The 20,650-nt window shown below is 38.6% G+C and overlaps 2 protein-coding genes across 10 annotated transcripts; both read right to left on the bottom strand.

Moving 5' to 3' along the window:
• Positions 1-470: 470 nt before the first annotated feature.
• Positions 471-6,276, bottom strand: LOC133708015 (putative disease resistance protein RGA3). 7 transcript variants are annotated; one of them, XM_062133463.1, is made up of 8 exons: positions 3,601-6,276; positions 3,314-3,398; positions 3,101-3,183; positions 2,257-2,715; positions 1,916-2,140; positions 1,779-1,842; positions 1,210-1,374; positions 471-1,130 (listed from the first exon to the last, which is right to left on the bottom strand). In XM_062133463.1, the coding sequence occupies exons 1-2, from the start codon at positions 6,134-6,136 to the stop codon at positions 3,373-3,375; spliced, it is 2,562 nt and encodes an 853-aa protein (XP_061989447.1). In that variant the 5' UTR covers positions 6,137-6,276; the 3' UTR covers positions 471-1,130; positions 1,210-1,374; positions 1,779-1,842; positions 1,916-2,140; positions 2,257-2,715; positions 3,101-3,183; positions 3,314-3,372. The 7 variants fall into 7 exon arrangements, with proteins under 7 accessions (XP_061989447.1, XP_061989453.1, XP_061989451.1 ...); XM_062133469.1 differs by having other exon boundaries at positions 1,779-1,859; positions 2,017-2,140; XM_062133467.1 differs by having other exon boundaries at positions 2,017-2,140.
• A 746-nt stretch (positions 6,277-7,022) lies between these two features.
• Positions 7,023-16,557, bottom strand: LOC133712757 (putative disease resistance protein RGA3). Of its 3 annotated transcripts, XM_062138872.1 has the most exons (4): positions 16,133-16,557; positions 15,296-16,030; positions 8,952-9,026; positions 7,023-7,436 (listed from the first exon to the last, which is right to left on the bottom strand). In XM_062138872.1, the coding sequence occupies exons 1-3, from the start codon at positions 16,433-16,435 to the stop codon at positions 8,973-8,975; spliced, it is 1,092 nt and encodes a 363-aa protein (XP_061994856.1). In that variant the 5' UTR covers positions 16,436-16,557; the 3' UTR covers positions 7,023-7,436; positions 8,952-8,972. The 3 variants fall into 3 exon arrangements, with proteins under 3 accessions (XP_061994856.1, XP_061994854.1, XP_061994855.1); XM_062138870.1 differs by having other exon boundaries at positions 15,296-16,557; XM_062138871.1 differs by lacking the exon at positions 8,952-9,026 and having other exon boundaries at positions 15,296-16,557.
• Between the last annotated feature and the right edge of the window lie 4,093 nt (positions 16,558-20,650).

Genomic DNA, 20,650 nt, shown 5'->3' with positions numbered 1-20,650 from the left:
CTAGAAATATGATCTAATAGAATCCTACGCACAAATTCATGGCTTCATGTAAAAACAGACTAACTGATCATTCATCCTTTACTAATCATCAAACTGCATCCCATACCAAATGTGTAACTCCGTTAATGTAAGACGGTACTACAGAACATCCAAAAAAAAAAAATATTAATATCAATATCAATAGGATCAGTAAAGCAGATTTTGAAATTTGATGAATTAAGTACAATGATGGCAAAGCTGATAGCAATTGTTAGGGGATGCAAGCTACGCCATGACTGAGGTTTTTTAACAGTTGAGGTCGTTGTAGTAGATGCAGTCCAATGAAATTGATGCAATTGCTTTCACCTTCAACAACATGAGAATTATTACTCTTAAACTAAGAGGTCATTGCTCATTCTTGGCGGTATGTGATATAGATAGTATGTGCAATGGTCATTATGCCAATAAAGAATTACTATATTGGTGTTAAAGAAAGGTCCCCGATATATAAATTGTACGTAAAAGACAATCACACCTAATAACACAAGAAATTTACATGTTCACCCAAAACTCCGCCAAAGTTTAGGGCTACATCGCGGTTGTTTGCTAGTGGTTTTACTATGATTGAATAAATATGGTTAATTACACTATATGATGGTTTAGCTGTATATATAAAGAATGCAACTGAATGGAGAATGATGAAACATTGTCCCGTAAGGCATGGATCCTTTAATGTGAGTAGCTCAAGGCATGGGCAGACGTCTCATCATGAGTGAATGTGAGGCTCCTTGATGTCAGACAAAAAAAAAGAGGCCCCTTGATAAGTTCTCTAAGCTGACGTGGAGCACTTTGCCCACGTGTCCACTCCTGATCGGTTGTTCTGCTTGGACAGAAGTATCCACGAGCACAATGAGCCTGTTTCCAAACTTTAGCCAAGTAATTCGAACAACAATACGCACGGATGCGTACTCCCAACTCTAGTGGAACATCTCATCTTGGCTGGCACTGAAGAGACCAACACCATCCGAGACTAAAATTTGAAAGCCATCTCATATCATGATTATCATCCAAAGATCTCAGATTAGATGGCTTATAGTTGCTTTGGAACCAAATCCCCAATATTGACAATAAAAGGAGAAAATCTTGGCTTGCTGCAAAAGGATAGGAAGAGTTGGTATACATATTCATGGATATCTTTACAAAGAGTGCAACACTAAACAAAGGGACTACCTGTATTGTGAAAGCCATTAAGAGTTTTTAATTCAGCACCGTCCAAGCTAGTAATGATTTTAAAAGGGTTTTAGGAAAACAGAGTTAACCCCAATAATCTTACACCACCACTTTGGAGGACAATTTGGAGGCACAAACTGAAAGCTTCTTTTGCTGACAGGAAACCTGTGGGGGAGCCGACGAGTCATTAAGTCATGGATTTGCTCACAGTATATGCTTTGCACTAAATTTTTTTGACTCTCGACTTACATAAGGTCTTTATTTGGTGGCAAAGATCTATAAATGTTTTAAATTTGACAACAATATTGAATGACATAGAAACGTCATTAAATTGTATGTATTTTCCTTCAAGCAATTAGAGAACACAATAAGTAAGTTGATAAGGAAAAGATGGAGGTAGAATCTTGCTGAAGGTTTTAGTTTTTTCTTAGCTTTAACCTTTAAGTATAAATAGAGGATTGCATGTTCTTTAACAATTGGACAAATTAACAAAGCAATGAGAACCAAGAACAGTTTCTTTTCTCTCTCACATATCACATATAAATAACCAATAATTTGAAAAGCTTTACCTTGCCTTGGTGCGGAAGTGCTTAATAATGTAAATCCATGTAACCCTCCGCAGAGACCCTCCTTCTGTGCGTGTTAATGAACTAATCAATGCAAGAGAAAGAAAAGAAAGAAAAACACATTTTTATCTAATTGATACCTCATATGACAAGTGACAGGGATCTGCATAAGCTTCAGAAATTGAAGATGCCAGCTTCATGACTTAGATATCTTAAGAATCAGGAATAACTTATAACTTACAGACAGCTGTAAAAGCTCTTTCAAAATTCACTTCTGAATTTTTTTGGCTCTGAGAATGCTTTGCTTGCACCAAATGACTGCTTATGGTTACATGACAGCCATAATCTCAAGTACAACAGAGCACCTGGCAAGGTACAATCCTAAATATTCTTAAAATCTCAGCTTTTTGTGAAGTTTCACAAACAGTAAAGGAGGATTGTAGAGCGCCAACTCTTGAAATCCGAAGACAAAGAAAGATACCTGCTTCACCATTTGCGTGTTTCTGTCATCCATCAGACATCACACACTGTTGCTGGGCAAAGATGTCAGATTTGATTGCTATAAATTGCTTTTAGTACAACAGAGACAAAAATGACGGAAACCTGGTGCCCCATATCCTGCTGCAAAGGGCTCGGATAAAAAGAGTAGGTTCACATATTCAGTTCTATCTGGACAAATAGAGCAACACAAAAGAAGGGTCAGAAGAGTTCACATGTACGCAGCAATCTGTTACAAGATTGTCCATCAACAGCTTCCACGGTAACAATGATTTCTCTAAGAAAAACAGAGTTCGCCAAATAATGTTTCACCACTGGTTTGGAGAACAATTCAGAGGAACAAACTGAATGGTTCTTTTGGTGAAAGGGAACCTTGGGAGATGGCATGAAAGGCCTGCCAGTTAGCCAACTCAACTACTCCTCATCTGGTGTTTCAGAAACCCTGCAAATCAAACAAGTTTCATTTTGAATGATGCTTTAGTAATACGGAAAACTATCCCACTCATACTCTGTTGCTTTCAAGTGATAATGTCGAATACCAAAGACTTCACCAACTTGTAGGAAGTTTGTGTCTTCCTATAATCTCAATTCCCAATTACACAGACAAACCATTCTATAAACTTCACCAGTAATAAATTTTTCCAGGCCAATTAACACAATTTTTTGTATTCATGTTCTATCAATGCTTGATACTCATGCTATACACGCTCTAGTCAGATGAAGTGTCCGTAAACAATTAAACATGCATGTAGCAGTATTAACATATGTCTCCATAGGAATGAGTGAAAAATAACCAAGTAAGGGAAATAATGGATTAGCAAAAGTACCAGGACTCTGATGGCACGACACGTATTCCTCCAATTTAGTGAAAACCTCCAGAAATTGTTTGCCAAAAATAAACAAAATGCCCCTGCAGAAACAATATACTGAATGAATTTATTTATTTTGCTCATAACATAGATATAGAAAAGACAGAGCAGAGGAAAGGGAATAGTTTAATGCATTGCAAGGCTGGTGGTAGCATGTTTGTAAGACCATACCTTATTTGCCTCAATGTGGGCACTTTAAGCAATTAGGAATTATTTGTACTCTGCGTTGGTCAATTCTCAATTTTTGTCCGCCCAACTAATAGAAAACAATTTTGGTCAGTGCTATATTATCACAACAACAATCACACAGTAATTATTCAGTTAAATGTGTGGAAAATTTGGGTTCAGTTTGCCTTTTCAGACTAATAGACAGATTAACTAAAATTAGAAGAGGAGAAGAATCAAATTAATGGCACAATTTAACAACTAGTTTAGTAATAGATGAAAAAAAGTCTTACTCTTGATGAATGGAAGATGACGAATCTTATGCAACTCTGGGCCGCTCTCTTCCGTGCATCTTTCTTCTAGAAGGGGACATCTGAAGATCTCTATCTCCTTCAATTTGGTGAGGCGTTGCATAGCTTCCACAGAAGGTAGATATTTTAGACTCTCGCAATTCTGAATAGTCAGGTCCTCAAGAGATGCAAGGTTTCCCAACCACTCTGGAATAGCCTCCACTCCATCAAACCATGTTATTGTCAAATGTCTTAAAGAAGGCAAGTGTTGAATTTGTTCAGGGAGAGACTTGAGCTTTGGCCACCCCCGGATGTCTAATGATTCAAGTTGTGGTATAGCCTGAAAAGCTGGGAATGCATCAAGCTCCTCGCTGAAACTACCAATTGTCAATTCCTTCAAACGGGTGAGGCTGCAGGACTGTGACGATGCTGCTAATTGACTCGGTAGACATGTTAATTTTTCACAACACCATATACTCAAGCTGCGGAGGGATGTGATCTTGTCTGAACTTGGAATACTCTCTAGATTTTCGCAAGACCTCATTCTCAATTCTTGAAGAGAGACGAGGGTTTGAAGAAAGGCACTAAATTCTGGGCCAATTTGGGCACTTTCGTAACACATGATTGTCAATTGACGGAGTGATATGAAGCCTCCTCGTGAAATTGGAAGAGAGTCTAGATTACTTACACACAAATCTTCGAGGGATGCACTCAGACTTTCGATTGAAATGGATGGTACCTTGGGGCACTTTGTTATTCTCAAACTCCGAACAGAGGTACAGTATTCTAGTCCACCCGGTAGGCTTGATAATTCGGGACAGTGGCTTATAGTTAATTCAACAAGAGATGGCAGGCCTTGTGAAAATGGTATGGAAGTTATTTTATAGCACATTATCAAATACAATGTTTCAAGGGATGTGAGACTACCGTGTGTAGCATCTGGGATGTACTCTAGATTGTGACATTTATACAACCACATCCGTTTAAGAGAAGGAGTAAGTAGCCCATCAGGTAAATATCTGAGATTCTGACAATTCCATATATGCAAATGTGAAAGAGATGCGCAGCAGTACTCAAATCCTTGTGATCGGGGAGAAATACAAGTTAACTCTGAACAGTGAATTATGCCTAAATGTGCGAGATTCTTGTTGTTTTCTAACATCCCTCCCGGCAGACAAGTAAGTCCCCCCACACACTTTAAGCGGAGATAAGTGAGAGTGGTAAGTTGATTGCTTAGAATACTTGCTATTGGCATGCCTCCGCTATCCATGTCTTCTATCCACAATTTCTTGAGAGATGGGAAATGACTGGGAGCACTTATCAGTTGGTCACAGTGAATCAAGGTCAGTTCCTCAAGGCAAGGAAACACTGTACTTGCTCTTTCTGTTGGTGCTTCCATCCATTGAATCAGGTTCCGGGCCTCCTCAATATGCAATGTTTTCAAAGCAGGGAACAAAGGCTGCGCCTCCTTACTTGATCCATTTCCACAGTTGACATGGTTATTACCATAAAACTCAGATCCTATATGAGTTAGGTTCTCCATTCTCTTAATCTTAACACAACTAAGATTGGGTAAATGCCCAAGTACTGGGACTCGTTCACATTTGTTGCAGCCCAATAATTCAATCTCTTTCAAATTGTTGGCTAACAATAACCATGATGGAAATTTAACACCCATGAATCCCTGAATCTCCATAAATTCCAAATTAGAATGTGGTCGGAGGCCTTCTAGTACATCATCGTCATTCTCCACAATGTGGCTTGGCCGACTAAGCTTCCATCCAAGGATTAACTTACGTATATATTTCTTCTCGACCAAGTTTGCTTTAAGAGCTTCTTCTCCATCTCCTACATTTTCCAGTCCATATATAGATAAGGTATCGTGCAACTGGTTTAAACCACTCAATTCCTCTATTCCAGAACCTGTCTTGTTACCCACCTTGAGAAAAGGTAAGGACCGGAGATTAGTCAACCGTCCCAATATCCCACTTGGAACTTTCATATATCTACCAAAATAAACATGCCGCAAGTTGATCAAATTTGCAATTTCCTTTGGAAACTCTTCAAGTTGATAAGGTATTTTCAAAGTTTGCAGGTTATAAACCTGACCTATTGATTTGGGAAATGTTTTGATTCTTGTTTTCAAAACATTCAAATACCTCAAGTGTTTCAACTTTCCAATTGAACATGGCAACTCCATAACCTCTGTTTTGTATAAATTTAAGACACGTATAGATTTGAAGTTAAGTAAGTTGCTCCCAAGGACTTCTCCATTTGAAAAAAGCGAGCGTAGGTTCCTAGATTTTGATACATGTTCTGCAAGATCATGCACAAGATCTAGCATCTTACATTTGGTAACATTACCACCATAATCCGTTGTAACGTCTTGAAAAAAAGACTTGGCCAATAGGGTTTTAAAATATTCATTACCTTTATCCTCCATCTCTAGGCTTCTCTCAGAACAAGGGTGAAGCCATCCCTGAGCCATCCAAAGTTGGATCAAGTCATCCTTTTCAATATCAAAATCTTTGAAAAACATTGAGCAATAGGCAAAACATTGTTTCAAGGACGGAGGTTTCAATTCATCAAAACTCAACTTCAATATTGAAAAAATTCTCTTTTCTCCTCCTGGTGAATCCCATATCTTATTTTTCAAAATTAATTGCCATTCGTCACGTATTTTGGAGCGCATCACACCTCCCAAAACCTATATATTGTCAGTTGGTCATGTACGTGTTAGATTTATATTAGATAGTAGCGTGAATACAATAATAGCTACTTATCATTCACTATGTGCATGTCAATTAACTTTACTATAAATAAAAAAGAAGAGGGATGATACTATTTTTTACTTGTCCTGATCAAGCAAGGTTTTTTATTAGACCATCTTACAAAAGAAACATATGGTTCTAATTGACTTAGATTTATTAATTAATGAAGTTCTTTCATTTGATATAGACTAGAAAAAAAAAAAGAACACCCGATGAGTATAGAAAATTAATTAAGGGCTAAATATTGTTTAGTATCCTGTGGTATGGGTCAAACATCAATTCAGTCCCTCGACTTTCAATTTCATCATAAATATCCCCACAATATCATTTTCTCGTCCAATAGGTCCCCCCAACTCAATTCTGTCAATTTCAGACGTTAAGTGCTGACATGACATTTCCAACTCATCAAAAGTGGGGCCCACACTGAAGTGAAATTCCTAAACTGACCCTAACCAACTGAATATGGAAAAATCCAAAATAAATTCCAGAAAGACTTGAACCCCCCCCCCCCCCCCCCCCCAAAAAAGAAAAAAACATATGCGAATGAAAGCCCCAACCACCAGACCACTTGCATGGTATTGGTATATTACAAACAAAAATAATGTATATCTGTATAATGCTTTTAAAGGGGTGACCACAACCCCTTTGATATACACAGCACCAGACATCCCTACAACACACACCACCACAAAATCAAGCAAAACTCATCAACGGTTTATATTCCACGCCTTCCTCTGTACCCATCGCACTAGGTCCCAGCCACTCTCTTCACCTCTATTGTCACGCCCCGAATTTTGAATAACAAATTCAAATCCGAAACATGAATTAAACAACTTAAACAAATAAACGTTCTGAATTTTTTTTTTCTCAGAAACAACCTCGCCACTCACGCTCAAATTCAAAACTCGAAGACCTCGAGTTAATTATTACAACTCACTCGTACAAAGTAAATTGTAAAGCTCTAATGAGCATAACAAACCTCACAACTGAAAATCAGAGTATTACAAAGCAGCTACTCTACACGGTTCGATCACCTTCCTGAATTCTCCAGTCCTGTAGGATTATCCGCTACACCGTTTGAATAGTGTACCGGGATTGCAACAACACAAAACCCGGTAAGCTTTTGACAGCCAGTATGAGTAAAAGAAAGAATGGTTGATTTATTATAACACAGTACTTTTAACTCAAGTAACAACCAACAATTTCAACATCCACAAAGAAAACCACAATCTCGATAATCGATCACCAAAATCATTAACTCCAAATCATTTGAAATCACTCACAAAGAAATCAAATGAATCACTCATCTCTACTCTTAACAAGATGTCTTTATCCCCACAATACGGAATAATATTTCTCAACTTTCTACAAGTCTCATCCATCACTGCACTTCCCAATTAAACTAATAAGAACATTAATCATGCATAGAAAATTAATTCAGGAAATAACCAACACGCATAAAATCAGAAGTCATAGTAATCCCTGCATATAATTTAGTTCAGGAGATTACATTAAAAACAAACAATAAAATGAAAACGAGAAATAAACGGGAAATCGAACCATAGAAATGATCAAGGAAATAAATAGAGATAATAAACAATATAACCGAAAAAGAAGAAAAGAGAAAAAGAATAGAAATTTAAACAAAAGAATTAACAAGGAAATTAATTAAAAACATCATCAACTCACACTAATAAATCCATCCAAAACTCAACACCTTTTACCAAAAGGACTCTTACAAGTCACATCGTGACAAAATCATAGGAAATGTTAACCTAACAAATCATTATGAAAATCCGGTCCAACCTGGACACGTTGGCAGACAGACTAGAGCTCTAACTGATCGAAATCACTAACCGGGCCAAAGGCGTAATTACGATATATTGCCTGAGGATGCAACCTGCAAACCCCGGATCTTTAGGCCAACCTGACCCTTAGATCAAAACATTTAAGCGAGTCGCACTGGACCCAAAATGTTAAAACAAATCAAACGGAGAAATCACAACCTGTGACTCTCAAATCCTCAGACCACCGGTCGTCAGATTAAAACATTTAAAATGGTCATACCGGACCTGAAATGTTTCCCAACCCAAAAGGAGAAATCACAACCTGCAACTCCCCAAATCCTCAAACACTTTTCAAAACAATAGAAATACCATTTCCCACGACATATTGTTTCCCGAAAAGTCATACCCAAAAACAATATATGAACTCACTCACAAATATTGTTTGCATCACAACAATTCTACCAATACATATATGTTTCCGACATATGTAAATATTCAATTCAATAATCCACATACCACAATGCCACACCATCCATATATATATTCCACATAAATATATATATACGTAATTATCCGCTCAGGGATAATCACTAATACCAACTATAGTCCACACAATAAAATCGTGAAATTCATTTTTATAGTTTAAATACATTTTACTTACCTATGGACCGTAGTTGATCAAGCCCATATGATTTAAAACAAATATTTATTTCATAAATATTTTCACACAATTACGACAAAATAAAGTAATTAAATTTATTCGGTTCGTAATATGAACCACGTGAGGTTTACTCACCTCTAATCCCGCTGCGTCTTCTTAACAGCTCAAAATACGATTCACAATCGTCCGCCAACTCAAACCGTCAATCACCTAATCAAACATGACCTTAACTTAGCCAATAACTCAAAAACATAATCAAACGACAATCCAACGGTCGGATTGAAATTAAATGATGATCCAACGGTCGGATCCTCACGGATCGCCTTCCTAATCACTGTTTTGCATTTATACGAAGATCCAACGGTCGGATCTTCGCCCATGACCACACAAAGCCACTGGGACAGTCATAAGATCATCATATCAAAACTACAAGTCCATCTGACGGTCCTAACTTCACAGATCACAAATCTAACGATCGAAATCGATCTAAACTTAAAAATTCATAACTTAATCATACGATATCCAAAAATTGCGTATAATATATCGAAATGATCGTATTGAAATATAGAATCTGAAAATGTACAGAAACCATATTTTTGATCCCCGGAGGTGGCCGGAAAGGGCCGCCGGAGTTAGTGGCAGAGCCGCCGCCGACCACCACCAATGGTGTCGGGGCCGGGCTGCTCTTCTTCCTCTCATCATGCTTAACAACTTTCATAACTAGCACGAAGTCTGAAAATGACCGGAAGGGGTCGAAAATTACCTTGAACAGTATGAAGGTGGCCGGAATTTTCCAGAAACCGGTGAGAAACTGCAGAAAACGGCGAGCTCCAATTCGACGTACAAACTTCAATTTCAGGCTTCGATTCCTTCTGGAGAGTTGTTAAGAACATCAAGGCGAATTCACTGGTTCAAGAATCAATCAAAACGATGCACTACAGCTCGAGATATACCTATCAAAAGCTTCGGTGGTGGTGGAAAATTTCCAGAATCCGGCGAGCTCCGACGAACGTGAATCCGATCACTCCAGGTGCGATCCTTCTAGAATGATGATCAGAAGGTTGAGGCGAGTTCAGGGAGCTAAGGATCGTGAGTTTTGGTGGCCGGAGCTAGGAGAAAACCGGCGTTGACCAAAATCGAGCTTAAATCGGACCGGGCTTGCCGCCGCCGCTACAGGCCTCGCCGCCGTGAAAGGCTGCCACAGACAGGTGCGCAAGGACCATACGAAGCCAATGGAAGAAGTTTGGTGAGGATCGGTGGCCGGAGGAGGAAGAAATCGTCGATCGAAGTTTTGGAGGCGATTTCCGGCGGGGAACTAAAATCGCAGCAGATTTTCCAATTTTGGAAAAATCTGTTTTTATTTTTGGAAATTTCCAAAAATGGAAGCTTTATACTAAATTGGAAACTTTTTCAAAAAATCATAACTAATTCATACGAACTCCGATTTTTGCGTTCCGCATATGCACGCGATCGTATCGACGAGCTCTACAACTTTCATGAAGAAAGTTTTCCCAAATTATGAACGTATAAAAAGTCAACTTTCGCGAGCCCCTAAATAACGTTCGTTTTTTCGAAAATTAATCGTTCGAACTAATTCCACAACTTCTCCGAGCCTCGTACTCGCTCCCACTATCGTGAAATCATTTCTAAAAATCCACGGAATTTAATTTGGATTTTTCGGGGTATTACATCTATAATCCTTCGCGCAAAACCCCAAAAACCCCAACACACAGAGAGAGTGGTAACTCAGCGTCAACCCAAAAAGCGAACGAAATGCCAGAGCTACCGGAGGGCCATAGAGGAAAACTGCGTTAGGAAGAAGATCACGAAAGCAATCGTCGTCGACGACTCCAAAGTCATGGACAGAGTCTCGCGCGCCGACTTCGAGGCTTCGCTCTTAGGGAAGACCATTGTCTCTGCGCACCGCAAGGGCAAGAACATGTGGCTCCAACTCGACTCTCCTCCTTTCTCTTCCTTCCAGTTCGGTGCCGTTTCGACTCTCTCCACGATGTAGTATGGACTATGGAATTTCACATTACATATTGTTAGAATTTTGTTTGATTTTTTGGTGGTGTGTGTTGTAGGGATGTCGGGTGCTGTGTATATCAAAGGGGTTGTGGTCACACATTTAAAACTATTATACAGATATATATTATTTTTGTTTGTAATATACCAATACCATGCAAGTGGTCTGGTGGTTGGGGCTTTCATCCCCATATGTGTTGGGGGGGGTTCAAGTCTCCCCAACCTCAAAGTCTGGAATTTATTTTGGATTTTTCCATATTCAGTTGGCCAGGGTCAGTTTGGGAATTTCACTTTCATGTGGGCCCCACTTTTGTTGAGTTGGAAATGTCATGTCATCACTTAACGTCTGAAATTGACAGAATTGAGTTGGAGAGACCTATTGGACGAGAAGATGATATTGCATGTGGGGGTGTTATTGATCAAATTGAAAGTCGAGTGACTGAATCGATGTTTGGCCCATACCACAGGGTACTAAAAAATATTTAGCTCATTAATTAAATAGGTGTGCAATTTTTTTTATTTAGATGAAGTGCGAAAATTTATCTAAAAAAGTGAGAAATTACTGCACATAGGTGGAAATTTTTTTATGGATGAAATGTACGTAGTGGAAAGTTGCCTATGAGGAGTGGAATCTTTTTCTTATCAATATTGGGTTTTGTTATTTACCTTCTTATCTCTTAAATATTAAATAGAACTTTGAATTAATATATGATATATGGATCTATATGTAATTTTACCCACTTTGGCTAATCAAGTAAGTGCATGATTCTTATTCACAATTCATAGAATTTCATTTACTCTTGTTCTCTTATTTTGTATATAAAATGGCTCAACTCTACCCATTTTAAATAGGCACATTCATGCTTTGTGGGCCAGTTCGTTCGTTTATTATCGTTATCGTGTTTGTGCTCGAGCTGACATAAGTACTCAAACGTTAGGTTCAGCCCAACCCATGTCGCAAGCCTATATCATGCTGGACCTTGCTCTTGTCAGGCCAATAAATCGCTTGTGCTATCTCGAAATTAAGCATTATGCTAAAATTGGTAATTGAAAACTGATTTTATCTAATTACATAAAAAATAAAAATAAATAAACATTGGAAATCTTTTCCTAATATAGAAGCTAGATTTCTAAGCTCAGTTTCCTAATTTTTTTTTTCCTTTTTGAGAATATTTCCTAAATATATCCTATAAGAAATGGAAAAACAAAAAATGAGAGTTTTTTTTTTTATTGCTTTTAGATTTTTTTTTAAGGGATTGCTTTTAGATTTTTAACATAATTGAGTTTTGGTATAATGATTTTTTCCTCCTATAGTCATATTTTTTTTTTTTGAATCAATCGATCAATGATTGTCATTTATACTTATCACAAACCAGAATAGGCCGTTACATACTCTTCCGCTGCCATTTAAGGGCATAGACAGATAAGAAGATAGCGATAGTACCCACATTGGTACATAGAAATAGACCTACCCATTATACAATCAAATACGTAGAGGTAGCGGGAATCCTCCTTTGGTACTACTCCAGAGGTGCTAGAGGTACATAGAGTGCATACAAATGCCTAGCTTCCGAATAGAAGGAAATTTATTATAAATAGACTAACTAAAAACATAATAAAGGACTAGGGCAGAAAACCCCAGCCCAAGAGGATAGCCCCAAGAAAAGAGGCCCAAACTCAAGCCTAGCAAAGATTGGCTTGACCCAAGCCCAAACTTCATCTTCCTCACCGACTGGCCGCATGTACAGTTCCGGTGCAGTTCCAGCAGTCCCCTCTACAGCGACCCAACCCACGTCACTGCGACCCTCACCGCCACACCCTAAGCCGCAACACCCCACGCCGAGACGCGCTGCAAATAGAACCAGCTTCACCACGTCGTGCTCCCGATCCTAGATCCTTCACTACCACCAAGTCTCTCCAACTCGCAGGACCTGGAAGTCCTTCGATGAGGCACGCCATCCTTATACACACAACCACCGCACGGAAGACATCGTCCGGACTCGTCGCCAAAACCATCCATCCCAAAACCTCGAGCCAAACCCTCCCCAAGAAGATTCTAGGCATATAGTATTCAAATTCCCGTTCGGCAACAGCCCCTTACCAGCGAGGCGAACCAACGCCGACCATGAGCGTCGCCGGACAAGAAGAAATTGGTAAACCCTAGACGCAGAACAGTCCGAGTTTTGCGAAGCAAATCGATAGAAGTTTTTCTCTACTATACCCTCCTATAGTCGTATTATTGTGGTATTAATGTTATTTAACAAATATATCTATAAATATTTGGGGAAAATGCTTATGTCAAAACAAGGGTATGAATATTTTGTTTCACTATTTTCACAACATCAATGATACATTATGGGTGGAATTGTCCCTAAGAAAAAACCCTAAGAGTCTTTCTCTCTCTAACACTGAGAGCTATTTTCGCGTTTCAAGCTACGCCTGTCTGGCGGTGGCCAGCGTTAATGTCGGCCTCTGTCGCGCTAATGTTGTGGTGTTGCTGGACGGATGATGGTCGTCGTGGCTCTTGGGATCCTGGACGAATGGGAGAGTGACACGGATTAGCCGGCATCGAGCTCTTTCTAATCCTCGTTGGTAGCGTTGGTGTCTGCAACACAAGCTCTAGGAACAGCCCCGTTGGCATCTGAGTGGCAGCAAGGTTTGGTAACCCAAATCCGAATGGGTTCTGGCTTTGTACCCTGGCCTATTGCTTAGACGGTGGTGGCGGTGGGAGGCAGTACTACAGGAACGGCTGTGACTGGGTCATGGCTAGTGGTCGGGCATCGATGTTGCAGGGGATGATGTTGGGGTTAGGCCAAGTTAATCTTCTTGGGCTCTAACCTTGGTTTGAGATTCTCCATTGGGTCATAGTTTAGGCTGCTATTTTAGTTTAGTCATTTTGATTACAATAATTCCCTACTTTGTTAGGGAGCTATGCTTCTAGGTTTTTAGTGAGCGTCATCGAGTCTAGTTTATTCTGCCTATTTACTATGTAGTAGTTAATAGTCTATAGGCTCCCTTTATGAGCATGGAACGGTCAAATGATTGGACCTAATCTATGCATCACTGTGCTACTACCACAAACTCTTTATCTACCTCGTGACTGTAAATATTGGAGGATATGTAATGACCCTTTCTGGCTTAAGTTATTAATATACCGATATGATATTCATTCAAAAAAAAAAAAAAAGGTGAAATTGTCTAGATATATTGAACAAAAAGGTTTAACGTTCAAATCTCAATATAGGTCTTATCTCATTATAAAATTTTATTAGGTCGGTCCGCAATAAGTCGTGCTCGGGCTGTGTGTAACCTTTAACAAATTCGAGCTGAACCGACACAGCTCAGTTCGTAACAATAAGTCATACAGGACCGCTATTAGATAAGTCGGGCTCATGCTATGCTCAGGCCAAAACGGCCTGTTTTACAACTCTAATTTAAAGTTGTGTTGAAAATAGAGGATTGATTCTTTGTTCTAAAATGATCATATTCACTTTACTCACTATACTTTATTAAAGTACTTTCGACTAAAATTTGCCAAACGTCTTACATTGCTTTTCATTATTAGTTTAATTTCAAAAACACAATTTGTCAAATACTTAATTGATTTTATACACTGTATATTATTCTCACGAAGTCACAACTAAGCTTTTTATTAATTGAGTATTCAAATAGCAATACCAAACTAAGTCTTAGTAGGTTGGTGTCAGACTTTTGGAGATATGATATGCGATATTATGGCGAGATAGGTACTTTTCTAGTTTTGTTAAGGTTTCAATATTAAGTTTTTGGTTTGTTCAAATAAATATACTCTTTTGAGCTAGGGTTTTGAGTCTTAATGTTGTGTCATTGTTGTATGGTGTCAATACCAGTTATTACCATATGTTTTATTATTGGTATTGAGCATGGCCCGTTTAATTACAGCCCGGCATGGCCCAAGCACGATTAAGGGTGGTCTGGGCTGCCATGAGAACGAATGGACCCACTTAAATTGGTCTAGGCCCATTAGATACCTCCTGAGCTGTTCTTGCACGTGGTTTAACTATTTAGGGACACGATGGGAAATATGGTGATGTTTTTCTTGATTTTGTCTATGAGGACATATCGTACCCTTAGGATTAGAAGTTTGTTAGTACCGCCTTGAAAATGGTGACTGTTATGGTTAGAGTTTGTAATTGGCTCATGGTGGCTGTAACTATTGGTTTCATATGGATGTATAGGTAGTTCATCTCTTTCATTTGGTGTTAGTGAGAATATGAACAATTACTTTAGATGACACAGAATGCTACTTAATATGTATCTTACGCCTATTATGTGTTAGACACTTAAATGTTATGAGTTCTTGAAATTGCCTTTCTAAAAAATGAAAAGGACATTGTAAATAACACATGATTTTTCTCAATAAAGATTAAAGTAACAACTAACAAGGATAACAATGAAGGATATAGTTTACATACCTTTGACACTAGTGGTAAACCTCCACATCTTTTAGCGATCTCTCTACCAGTTGTCTCCTGCTCTTCAGACATAGGAGGACTCCCAATTGGAATGGCTTTATCTTTCACTATGAGCCAACATTCATCATCTGATAGTTTTCTTAAATCACATCTAGGAAGAGTTTCCATGACTTCTGCAACTTCATCACTACGGGTAGTAACAATGATGCTGCTTCCTTGAGTATCATTAACTGTTAACAAACAACTCTTCAACTCTTTCCATTTTTCAGGATCTTCGCTCCAAACGTCATCGAGTATGAGAAGGTATCTTTTCTCTTTCAGCTCTTCTCGGATGAATTTACAAATCGCATCCTTACTTTGTATTGCGGCTTTCTCTGGTTTTAGAGATTCCAAGATCCCTCTTAAGATTGTCTTGACTTTAAAAGGGGTGGATACACACACCCATATTTTTTCATGGAAGTGGCTATCAATCTTAGATTCATGATATATTGATTTAGCCAAAGTTGTCTTTCCCAGACCTGGCATTCCCACAATAGCCAAAACTGGAAGATAATTTTCTTCATTATAGTGCGACTTGATTAAGGTTTTGACTATATCTGATACGACCTCTTCCCTTCCAATGATGAGCTTTTCATCGCTATCAAAGCTGGAGACAGTTTCCCTGTCAAGTACTTCAACATCTTGAGAGGTTGCATCTGCTAATGTCCTAGCAATTAGCCCAATAGGGCCAGCTGCCTGATTGAATAATTTCACCAAAGATGTGTTGATTTTTTTGATTTTATGTGCCATTTCTAAGCGAAATGCAATGGGATTGGAGTGGGAGAAGAAACTTTTCACCTTTTTCTTCAGCTGGTTTTGGAGTTCTACTTTGCGTCGGAGATCTTCATATGTAATTTCATCCAACACATCGTCAGCTTTGTGAGCTATGTCTTCAAGATCCTTCACCCAAATTTCCACGGCCTCCCCTCGAACTTGTGAATGGTCGACATCTCTTAGCATAGCTTGAATCTTGAGGAACAAATCACGCAGCTGTGCTAGATCTTCTTTAAAATCGAATACGAGACTGAATTCTTGAGCAGCAAGAGAAGTCACCTTGGTCAGTATTCCCTCGGCAGCAAAAGTGAGCAGAAGTTCTGCCATATCTTCAGAGCTCAAGGCAACGAAAAGAGTGTTTTAGAAATAAGAACTAGATTTGCAGTGTACGTATCTCTCCTGAAGTTTTATTGCGAATTTATAGGCATAGGTAGAGGAACATAAAGTAGAGATCGAACTAGGTTAATTGTGAATGTCATATGGCTGACGCTAATGCGTTAGGTATAGGCAAATAATACATCCATATTATATTAATTATAGTTTATGATATACATAATTGGAGTTTACTAGCAGCCTTTATACGACTGGAAAATTGCAGAACATGGTGGGTTTTACACAAGAGATAGAATGCCGACTTCAAAATATTTGTATAAAGATGATGACTTGCAACTTGAAACTTGGAAATATATATGTATAGATTCTCTTTCACGGCTTACATAGGTAATATTATTTTCATTACTTCCATTATTGATGTTTTGGAATCATATGGCCGACCAGCAATATTTGTTATAAAAAGACTTGAATTATATTGTCATTATTATTCAGATTCCTCGTCTTCTCTGGTAAGTTTCAGACCCGGAATTTGTATTATATTTTTGGCTTCCCAAACCTGGCATGGGGAGGTCTCGATCATCTGCCGACTGCTGTGTCACTCTTATTTAATCTCACATGCATGATGTCTTTGACAAGTATAATAATAATATATTGAAACTCAACTTGGCCGGCCGGAAGGTGAAACTAGAAAGCTAATTCAAGAGGCGTTGATGTGTTCCTCGTACAGATGTGCACAGAACAGTGGAAAACCACCAATAATACCAACCACAACCTTAGCGTTGGCACAGTAATGTAACTTTGGATAGGAGTTTTTTTGATGAAGTGAGCCTTTTTAGTGCGTTTTGTAACTTTAGTGGTTCAAATCGATGAAATTAAGTATAAGTACAAATGTGCAATGTAATATATTTTAATCTTTTTAGTCTCCACACTTCAAGTCCTAAGTTCGAATTTATTCACCAAGGTTGGTCTGAAATTAACATTGAAAGCGACTCTGCCATTCTGATTGCTGCACTCAATAGTTCGAAGAAGGATTTCTCTGAGGTAAGTCGGATTTTAGATGATTGTAAAGATTATTTTAATGCTTTTCAGTCAGTTAGAATTCGTCATATTTACCGTGAAGCAAATGGTGTTGTTGATAGACTTGCGCACCTTGCTAGTTTGTTTGCTATTGATGACGTTTGGTTAGATGAGACTCCTGCTATTATTCAGGATGTTCTCTACGAGGATTATTGTAAGTGTTTTCCTGTAGCACGGGGTTCAGGTTTTATGTCTTTCCCGTTGCAAAATCATACTATTAATATAATAAATGGAACCGGGCGTGGAGCTGACTCCCAGCTAGGCTGGGTTCCAAACCCCTTTAAAAAAAAAAAAAAAATCCCCAAAATTGTACTAAATTTAAGGAAAGAAAATTGCAATATAAGATATTTTAAGATAAGTGGGTTTCAACAATTTGGTTTGTTTCTTATGGCTAGTGCTATCATTTGTGGGTGATCTAAATTTGCTATGGCCACCCATATATCTTGCTATAGCCTCTATTGTTTTGTTTTTTCTTACGTTTAGTTCTCTCTTACTCTAAAGGTTTTGGTATAGTCCCCCTTTCCCCACCCTTTGTATTTTTTTCCTTTTTAATAACTAGACATGGAGTTGAACCTCCTAGCTAGGCTAGGTTCCAAACTCCTTTAAAAAAAAAAAGAAATGTTAAAGACTTTTCTTTTTCTTATAATCTTCAAGAACTTCTCATAAAGCCTACTGATTTTTATATATATTGCAATGTCACTGAAACGTGTACGCATCAGAAATTGAATGAACTTCATATAATGGAATTCTCCTATGTTCTCTAGGTGACCAAAAGAGCAGCAAAGGTCAGAGTTAGACTACAAAGAACTTACAGCCCATAAGTTGAAATACACATAAATAGATACACAGAACTAACACCGCACAATGTCTTACCATATATCATTAGGTAACTAGGAGCTACTACATAAGAGCTATGACACGCGCCTCACGCGCTTCTCTCCAAACCCCTAGAGCTCGACGAGGGTTCATTTGTTCCCATTTCATCGCTGCCGGAGAGGGATGGTGGTGGCAGCCATGGCCAAGCCCCTGCACGGCCACCTAGATATCTCTTTCCAATCTTACCCACTTGGCTCTATTTCCCTATCCCGAACTGTGATCTGTGAACCCTTATCCATAACCCACTCCATAAGCCTATACCCATCATGTTCCCTTGTAGCTGATACCTAGTTTGGATCTAGGACGGCGCTAGAGATCAGACTCCTTATTATGTTCTTCCCTGATAAAGTTGCTGCTTTATTTGGGGAAATTTCTCGGACAGTGAATTTATTGCCAAGTTTTTGGTCGTTTGCTATGCCCAACAAGTTTCTCGCCAACCAGGTATGGTTCCATGTTTGTTTTCCTCCTTCCCCATATCTCTTTAATTTGCTTTACTTCTTGATTAGTGTCACTAGCTCAGATTCTCGCTTGATTACTCCTATACGATTCGTTTGCTATTCCCCGTGGACCCTAACACTAATTTCCTATGACCTATCACTAATCGCATGGATTAGTGGAAATCTTTTGGGTTTTCAAAGGCACGCTTGCCTTGATTCTCAAATTCGAAGCAGCTTTACATGTTCTAGGATATTAACCTGGCCTTTAAACTTAATTAACTGATCTTATAGCGTTGAGAGCATTGCCACCCTTTGTTAACCTTGTTCATGATCTTCTTTGCTCCCCTTTGAAAATGGCCTTCAGCCCAAATGCTCGTGCTCAAGCGAGTTCATCATGACCTCGTAGCCCTATCGTCTTCAATCCCTTCCCAAGAACTCTTCAAAATGAACCTCCCTTTGTCACTCTGTGAGGGTTCTTTTTTAATTATGCAGAACTAGGCCAAAATTAACTCAATAACCTGGTGTTAATGAGGGAATTTTGTGCGTGATTCAGATATCATGTGAAGCTTGACAGCGTGAGGATGGTGTGGGAGCTAGAAACACACTGCGGTGAAAGAATCTTGGGTTTTCTTGGATTTGGGAGTTTCTGGGAAGGTTTGAAGGACAGTTTGGAAAATAGTAGCTGAAGACTGGGATTATGCTTGAAAGAAAGGCTTATTTCTCTGGGTTTTTTGCCTTCCTTTCCCCTCTGCTTCAAATCTCATTTTATAAGCTCAATTGGGATGTTATGGTGGCAGCACTTGGGGTAAAGAATGATTAATTAGGATGTTATGGTGTCAGCACTTGGGGTAAAGAATGATCAATTGGATGTTATGGTGTCAGCACTTGGGGTAAAGAATGATTATCCTTCCATTCATATAGCTTTTCCGGAGAAAAGAAGTTTATCCTGGTTTATCTATTCATGTATTGGGTTGTTGCGGGGACAAAAGGTGCGATATAGATCGCTGCAGGGAAAAAAGTGAGATACTGATTGCTGCAGGGAAAAATGTGAGATACTGATTGCTGCAGGGAAAGGAATAACGAAGAAGAAAAAAGGAAGTTGGACTTTTTATGGCATGGGCTTTGGGTTTTAAAGGAGGGACTAGCCCAATCTTCTTGTTTCACCATTTCGTCTTTGATTTAAGCTTTTTGGGCTTAGATTTCGGACCCAAGACCGAAATCACCAATGACATTAAATCAGTAGACGAACATCATGTGTTTCCGTAACCTTCCACACCATACCCACGTCTGCAAGCCCCAAGACTGCGTGGATGTGGCTTGGGTCCACATCTAGGATGCGTTTTGCTTGGCAGATTAAAATCGGGAAATGAATATAAAATTCCTGAATACCGTAGAACTTTATCCGGATTGTGCGTTTATACTAATTTATGTCATAAAAACGTACTAATTTACTGTATGATTTTTCGGGTATCAACATTAGCCCCCTTGATTATGTAGGCTATGCAACGACTATGAAATAGGCTACATAATCAATAAGAAAGTAACTCAAGGTAAGCATGAAAACCAAGTGTATAGAAGCATGAAATTTGAAAGAATTAGTTGCATGAGAACTTGAAGTATTCACGTGATTTGTTTTAAGGAAGAGTGCATGTGTTTACGAGGATGATGGAGAAAATAAGTAAGCATAAGATAATGAGAACGAGTTAAGTAAAATTAAAATTAATAATGAATTAGAGTAAAATAAGAGTGAGTTTGAAAGTAAAGCATATGCGCGATTGAATGAGGAGTGAGAATAATATGGTAAAAGCTAGTAGAATAA

Source organism: Rosa rugosa, chromosome 5 (assembly GCF_958449725.1).
Source record: "Rosa rugosa chromosome 5, drRosRugo1.1, whole genome shotgun sequence".
Taxonomy (NCBI): Eukaryota; Viridiplantae; Streptophyta; class Magnoliopsida; order Rosales; family Rosaceae; genus Rosa; species Rosa rugosa.
Note: the sequence above shows the minus strand (reverse complement) of the source record. Positions and strands in the feature narration are given on the sequence as shown.

Excerpts from the sequence above, each read along its gene's own strand:
- LOC133712757 (XM_062138870.1), bottom strand. The coding sequence starts at position 16,435 with ATGGCAGAACTTCTGCTCACTTTTGCTGCCGAGGGAATACTGACCAAG. Across the intron at positions 9,027-15,295 it reads GTTTACCACTAGTGTCAAAG|GTGATTGACGGTTTGAGTTG; the intron begins GTATGTAAACTA and ends ATGTTTGATTAG.
- LOC133708015 (XM_062133465.1), bottom strand. The coding sequence starts at position 6,136 with ATGTTTTTCAAAGATTTTGATATTGAAAAGGATGACTTGATCCAACTT. Across the intron at positions 3,399-3,600 it reads TCATCTTCCATTCATCAAGA|TTGGGCGGACAAAAATTGAG; the intron begins GTAAGACTTTTT and ends GTTTTCTATTAG.